This window comes from Lottia gigantea (genome assembly GCF_000327385.1).
Source record: "Lottia gigantea unplaced genomic scaffold LOTGIsca_75, whole genome shotgun sequence".
In the NCBI taxonomy this organism is placed as follows: Eukaryota; Metazoa; Mollusca; class Gastropoda; family Lottiidae; genus Lottia; species Lottia gigantea.
This window is the reverse complement of record NW_008710508.1, coordinates 340,354-348,869: the sequence shown is the minus strand read 5'-3', so window position 1 is coordinate 348,869 and position 8,516 is coordinate 340,354. Positions and strand designations below refer to the sequence as shown.

Sequence of the window (8,516 nt, the reverse complement as noted above, 5' to 3'; positions counted from 1 at the left end):
ATCAAATATTGTTAAATATGTTATTAAATATTGTTAAATGTTATTAAATATTGTTAAATATGTTATTAAATATTGTTAAATGTTATTAAATATTGTTAACTGTTATTAAATATTGTTAAATATGTTATCAAATATTGTTAAATATGTTATTAAATATTGTTAAATGTTATTAAATTGTGTAACGCAGTGCAATTACTTCAAGAATACTCAACATAGATATTTTTGTGTACTAGGGCTTACACAAGACTGACTGGAATGTAGGACTTCACGTTGTGTATTTTAAATAACTTTATTACAGTGATTTACGTAGAGGAAAAGATGGTTACAACCTCATGCCACGTTGTTGACTGTATGACGGCATGCTAGCAAGTGTCGAAAGCGTGGCTTTGGTACAAGTTCGTTTATTGTAGTCTATGTAGGGGACACCTTCGTGTTGTTGTTAATACATTATATTAGTCCGAGACACCGAACTTTAATTGTCACTTTCTGAAGATTCCACTATTTTAAACTTAAATAATACTGTTTTATAAGTCACAATCACGAAATGAAGGTATATGTCCCACTTATGAACATGATGCTTGCAATATTTATATTGAGCCATGATCACCAATATTTCTGGCTCCTTGTATTTCTAAACCTTCATTAATGTTAACTATCGGTACCGCTCTACGAATAAATTACAGTCACGACGATGCAACTGTGGTACATTCAACACAACTAATTGTCCAAAATGCCTCTCCCGCAAGAACCTAGGATTGGGATTCAGTGATTTGAAGCTTTCATTGTAACTCTATCCTATTATTGCTAATGGTTTAAAAGTTGCATATTGTGTGTAGATTAACAATAAATAATTAAAAAGGTTTGATATAGATCAAGAACACCAAATAATGGTAATAACTTAATCAAACATCGAGTTAACCTATTTCAAAAATTGTCCTTCCAACAGTAAATTGTCAATTTTGCATTTTTTTAGTTATACCCGTATTCGTACTTACGAATTTATGAATTTGACCCTTGATAAGTCTAGCTATTCACGACTTTTACTAAATATTTTTCCTTCATAACTTAAATAACCCTCAATAGAATCACAAGATATGACCGTTTAATTCTTTCAGAAGGTTAAGCTTTCGATAATAATTCAGAATTCACATTAATTCATTCACTTGAAGGAACGTATTTCAATTTAATCACAATAAAATACCCACAAAATGGTTGAAATAAGTAACTCACTATATTTTTTGAAGAAGTTTTGTTTATTATCATGCTTAAGAGGGACATATTAATTGTTGACATCATTTATGCAAATTTTGGATTACGAATTTATAATGAAACATGCTCAAAAAAACTTCGAAACATAGTCAAAAAGCAAACCAAAAACCATTTTACAGTTTCATACTTGCGGAATGGAATCTTACCTATCCTAAAAAATCACATCAAATATTTAGACAACTATTTCCTCAATCAGGCAAAGAATATCTTGTCTATTGTAACTGAACATTTCATCAAGCGAATCAATGTATCTGAAAGGTTGTTAAGTACAGAAATTGATCAATATAACAATCTAATCAAAACACAATATCAATTTAGTTAAACGATTTTATTACTTCATAGATGCATCGAGGTATATAATTCACTTTAGAATAAGGTACCATGCTTTTTCATAATTTCCATTTGTACTTCTTTAAACTCAGTAAATTTTAGCAAAAACAGTCGTCTGGTGAACCGACATTGTGAGAGGTATACTTCGATTTAACCTCACGATACTGCATTTTAAAAAGACCGACGCAAAAACTCCTTCAGAACATTGGAATAATCAGCTGATCAATAACCAAGCACATACCTACTTCACAAGACTGTAGACGGAAATTTCAATACATAAAAATTTACATTGTATGAAATGGAAATGCATTGTATACCATCCAATAGAATAAAAAATAATCAATGAAAATATCGATGAAATTATTTTTAAAGAAATTCTAAGGGCAAAAATTCATGAAATTTTATTTTTTTTCACCAAAGGAACACTTTTATTGGGTTTTTCTTCATTGTTGTAGAAAACATGTTTCATGTAATATCTGCATTGGTCAATGTTCCGACGACTTAACAATTAAAACAGTTGCAAATAATCATATATAATATGAACACACCTTTTGGGCCACACCTCAAACTTATGGTTGCAATAAAGCCAAACCCAATCCAGTTTCTTGATGAAGTTGATTCAATGATAAGGGTTCCATCGTCTTAACGTAAACAAATTGCATTCATTTCAAATTTTGAAAAAACTTTGATCTTTACAAGGTTCAACATTTTTATCTACATATTTCGTGTTTAAGAACAATGAACTGATATACGATATCTTTAATGGATTTAGTCATGATTATTGTTCTTCAATAGTTCATCTATGACTGGTACGTCTGTAGTGGTACATGGTTTGATTGACTGCACAATCGAACCCTTCAGTTCTATTTTTTTTTACAAACCTATAAAAACCTCTTCTCTTTTTCACTAAACAGGTTTTTGTAAAATGTACATTAGGATGTTGTAAGACTGACATAGATTTAATTCGAACAGCTACACTACACACCTTAGAAGAATACTGGAGACGAAATAATATGTGGGTATATCACCCTTAACCGTAAAATTAACACCACACGTCCTAATAGTGTCAGACATAGATTTGTCAATGGGGAGGTGTGGAATCAAACATTCAAATGAATACCATTATGACTAAACCACTATCGCTATTCTTGGATAAAGATAAGGATTCATGTATATTGCAAAATTAAGACGGTTGTGCTATGAATGTGGTTATATTAAATAATTATTAGCTCCATCCAAAAATCGTCTATAATATAATAAATAGTAATAAAGTGATAAGTTACATGCGTCAAATGTTTTTGTTTCACTTTTCTTCATATTCCAGCAAAAAAAAAAAAAAAAACAAAAAATAACAAAAAACAAAAAAATAAATAAACTATTTCAATTTATGACGGTTGTAGTTGCAAATCAATACATCTGATTAATTCTGATTCAATTGGGACTGGTTTCACTCAGTGTGACAGGCAGTGTCTCCCCACGGTAGGTTAGTAAGTAAATATTCCCTTTTGTTACCAATATAAGCATCTCAAAGAATCAAATCGTTAATTTGTCTTATGCTTGTTTTCAAATACCTTAGTTAAGATCAATCAAAAGTAATAGCCTTATTGGCTTGATGTTACATTTTCAATACTCTTGCATCATTGCACTATTGGCTATTACTAGTGGCTGACGTGAAAAAAAATTCTGGTCGGCTGAGACAATATAAAACTTCATAGGGAATATCTATCGAAACTTTGAATTCTGAAACTTGGAAGCTCGTGCCCTTCATTGCAGACTTTAGAACTTTAATATCCGTCTTCATTAACTCAATCTGCAGCAGAAATGTAAGACGTTGAACTTTCATTTCATTTAGTTGGCTCCCTGTTACTTAATTATTGGCTTTGATAGAAAGCAGACAAAAGCATATAGGTATTAATTTGTATATAATATCAAACTTAACATCAATGAGATTATCTCCATTGCATTAGATTTTCTCAGATCATGATGTTTGACTTATTAACCTCAATTTTATATTCTAAATCGAGTCTGTTTAATATGAAAATAAACTACCTCTATGTAGTGTCTTACAACGTTTAAGATAAATTCAACCAACTTAATTGAAGATATTCTTGTAAAGAACTATGGCATAGAAGACATGTTTCATATATACTTACATAATGATACCATATATTGCTTTTAAGAACTTGATTGGTTTCATCAACATCGAGAATCTGAATAAGTGATAAACCAAAATAAACTGTTAAGCTATCAGAGGTGTTCACTACTGGTCGTCCAAATCTTCCTTGTTTACTATATCTTTCTAATAATTTCTTAATTAATAACTTCTCAGCCGATATCACTTCTTCTGTATTGTTAGTAATACCTGAAACCAAGACAATAATAAAGATTTTTTTCAGATGGATCGTATCGAAGATTAGCAACATTTGTTATCCACATCCACCTAGGAGGGCGGGGGGATATCACAACTCATCAATATTCTGATACAAGACGACATGAGCGTCCAGATACTCTGAAATACCTAACACAATTACCAACACATCAATTTGATGACATTTCAGATCATACAGTGGATGGTGGACAATACAAACAAATGTTTCTTTAAAAAAAACGTTAACATAATTTCGTTGAAAGAGGAGAACATAACTGGCGAATTCAAGTTAAGGTGGATTTATACTTCTGACGCCATCAACCGCCGTAACACGCTAGCATACGCTTTTGCCAACTCTCATAGTCAGCGAGTAGTCGCCGTATCACAGTGTAACATTTTCCAGAGTTCAACTGTGTTGAACTTTTACGACGTGAATTTTCATACTACAGCGTTTCAAAAATCACAAGACGCTATTAGACAACACGGCCAATCGAATCTTGGAAATAGGTCGGCGCATGCGAGTATATACGCTCGTGTGTTTACACTTGGACAATGATGTTAACGCGCTGTTAACCGGGGTAACGTTTGCTAGCGTATTGCGGCGGTTGACGTCGTCAGAAATATAAATCCTCCTTAAAACAACAAAATACTGATATACAAATAGAATAACTAAAGTATGTGGGAAAATTCCAATTCTATAAGTAACCTAAATACGATTTTATAATACAGAAATAATGATGGCAGTAACATGACCTAATTCTGATTAACTCGATTATAGCCAATACCAATTAATCTGATATCACACTCACTGGATATTAACCACCAAGTTTATAGTGCAATATACTTTTTATCTCGACCTATTCCTTTCTTTATAATTTTATATCCACACTTTTTAGAAATTAACTCCTAGATAATATTATATATTATTATCACCAGTCAAATTACTTACGTGAATACGACAGTGAAATAAAAATTGAGATCTACTAATTAATCTATCTAATGACACAGATTCGTGAGTCTAAAACATATTTGCTTTCGTTCCAACGTTCTAAGGGTAACTAATTAATGTTCTGTACTAAAGAGTTGAGGATCATAGGATTAACAGCAGAATCTGCAACAATAGCTTCAGTTTATTGTAAAATCATTCTCTTTTGTTTACAATTATTCTCTCAATCGTTCAAATGCAAAAAAAGAAATACTAACATAATAATAATTATAGTAGTAGGGTTTTGTTCTGTCGAAAACAAAATAAATGAAAAAATGTAAAAATGAAAAAAAAATCTGACACTACATCAAATAATTTTCTGTTAAAACTTTGAAATGCGAAGACTTTTTAAGCCGATACAAGAGTCGTTGAATTGTCATTTTATTTGGGTCAAGTAAGGAACATTCTCTACATTATTAATTGTCTTCACTTTTCTCTGAATTGCACTTTTTTAACAAATGTAAGATTGATAATTTCTTTTCTGAGCGATAATTACCCGAAAGTCATATATCTATCGTTTCTCTTTCTATCAAATAAGCAACGTTTTAAACACAGTTTCGGTCTATATTTTATTTTAACTTTCTCCTGTATAAGGACAAAATAAGTTTTAAATATGCCTGTTTCAATGTTGCGATTTTTTGAATCTTTGAGACACAACATTATCATGGTATCCAGTCTTGTTACTTTGTCCACCAATATTACTCCATAATAACTCCCTATTACCTGTATACCACCTTGAAGTTCGGATGAAAACTATTGGAGCCAAAACATTTTCCATAAAAGAAAATAAAAATGTATCAAAGACTTCTTTCGTAAACTTTCACAGTTTTAAAAGAACTAGAGCAGTACTTTTATTAGCGGACAGGGACAACAACTATTTCCTCTTCATTAAACAAATCATTAAAGTTTGATAAAAAACCATCTCAGTTTAGTAGGGGCATAGTCAAATTCAAGGAGCACACTCGACCTAAATCTACAGAAACGCATGAAAATAGTAAGTTAATTCACAAATAGATATAAAATAAAGCGAGTAGACTTAAAGAGTCATTTGATGGAAATTATAAGTCAATATATGAGAGAAATTGGAATCGAATCGTGATATATCAACAGTAATTGAATTAAATTGACTGAATTAGTAGATATGATTTAAATATAAAGAATTGTGAGTCAATGTGGAGACTGATAGACGAATATAAAAAATTTACTGGGTTACAAGATCGTAGAAAGTTGATTAATTGTGACGATTCTAAATCCAAGTTTCTCCTCTGGTAAAATGTAATCAATAATTGATTGGTGTCATAAATATAACATTCAATGAAAGTAGCAAGTGAAAAACTAGATATTTATAGAATTGGGTCACAGTACATTAGATCAAATATAGAGTTTAATATTTCAAATTGTGTAGATATTGGTGATCGCTGTATACCATCAATAACTACAAAATTGCTTCCAGGAATAATCATACAGAGTCCATTACTTCCTTATCTCTCAGACATGTGTCATGGGTTTCAAAATAACCCATAGAACTTCTTAATACTTATCAGGATTGCTCCATCACATCTTCTTAATCATATCTTACAAATGCTGGTAATGCTAAATTTTCGAAATTACATAGCACTACAAGTTTTAATTCCAGCAACGTTTTAATAATTTAAGTTAACATATACAATTAATGTCCAATTTTTTTTCTGTAGGACTCTCAGATGTTCCAGAACTGTGAGCATACTATGGGAACTAACCACTACTGTAAAAAAATTGTCATACGATATCATGTGCAGTATGAATATTTCTTAATTCAGGAATACTATACTTTTAAATTAGACTTAAAGGGTCAAAAAAGGGTGTGTAAAAAGTTTCCATTATCAAAACGCTCATTATAACTGAAGATATATCTAAAGTATGCTATTTATATCGATGTATCTTCTTGATAAAACTGAATTTGTTTTAAAATGGTTAATTAAAAAAGAGTAGGCCTAATACATGTTAATAACAGTTTGACCTCGTTTTGGTGTTTGGCTTATAATGGCTTGATATTATTCGTTGAAGCCTTTCGAATACGGAGACAAGTTTCTTAACAATTAAGCGATATTTTACTCTAATTCACTATTTATCTAAAAAAATATCCTAACGAAACCTTACGTAATGTTTTTAAATAGTTTTGGTGTTTAAAAATTAACTGGTGTTTCTTTTAAAGTTAAAACTTTCAGATACGTTAAAGGTCACATTTATCTTGATTTTGTTGTACAGTTTTCACAAGTTTGAGCAAAAAAAATTGTGTCGACCTATAAGAAAGCGGAATGTCCCTTTAAATAAAGTAATAAGCTTGTACACAACTCTTTCTGTAGTCAAAATGAAAACCCACCGTTCATGCTGATTCAAGAGTTTGAAGGTAAAAGAATACTGAAATATCTAGGTGCAGACAATTGTTTAAAAAATGAAATTTAATAGATCTTCCTGGCGACTATATGTCTCTTGTGTTCACATTTGAATTTGTGCAGTTTTAAACATAGTAATTTACTGCATTTATGATAAAATATTGCGATCAGATAAGACATTAGATTTGTCTGCTAATTCAAAGATTTACCATAATTAACGACTGAGCTACATCATTTTCTCTACATATTGAATAAATAAGATCTTTCATCTTTTCAAACTGGAATAATAATTCAGAATTACCAAAATGTTATGCAATAAGATGCAGAAAGTTTCAATTATTATCTATCATTACTACAACATCCTTTCTATTTTAATGTGTTGGAAGGAATCATACATGCATATAGAGTCCATGAACCTGATCAAAATGTAATGTAAGAAAGACTATCTGTCGGCAGTGGTATATTGGTTTGAATCGTTATGGTTGCTCAGAGTAACGAAACAACGAAGTACGAGACAAAAGAATAAATCTGTGGCACATTCCTGAAGTATTATAGAATATGACTTCCCATTTCCAATCGACATGTTTTGTTATCAGAATAAACAATCTTTATGGTACAAAATAATTTGCATTTATAGAGAAAATTTTTAATTTGACACTGAAATTGGAATTCATTTGGAATATAAAAACATAAATCTCACAATCTGGTACATCGAATAATAAATCTTTTAGAAGTTTAGAAATACATTGTCTCTTAAACAACCATTACTTTAGTTCTAGACCCTATTATCCCTACTATTCAAATACAAAACATTCGAATAATGGACGTTTGCTTGAAGTTTGAAATAAAAACAACTAAGAGTTTATATTTAAATGTAAAATCAATGAAATCTAACAAGGCCTAATTATGTAAAAGGAAAGATTCGAGTAGTTACAATGACATAGATTAAATATAAATACCGATCTTTATGTTCCTTATGCTAGGTTTCAACTATTAAAATCGTGATCTCAATCGCGGTGTCCTGTCATATCTTGAGGTTAGTCGTGTCAACAGTAAAAGCTTTTAGATCGGTCAACTAATTTTCTACTATCAACATGATCAATTTTTGTCAACTAGCCATGCTTTACTTTACAAGGAAACATGTTTCATTACACTGTAGGAAAGACGACAATGATGTATAAGATCCTGA

General features: G+C 30.7%; 1 protein-coding gene across 1 annotated transcript; it reads right to left on the bottom strand.

Annotated features, from left to right (window-relative positions):
• Positions 1 to 3,761: 3,761 nt before the first annotated feature.
• LOTGIDRAFT_80104 (hypothetical protein) lies at positions 3,762 to 3,932 on the bottom strand (the record flags this gene model as incomplete). Its single annotated transcript, XM_009066270.1, has 1 exon — positions 3,762 to 3,932. A coding segment is annotated over one exon (171 nt), but the record flags the coding sequence as incomplete, so codon positions are not given.
• Between the last annotated feature and the right edge of the window lie 4,584 nt (positions 3,933 to 8,516).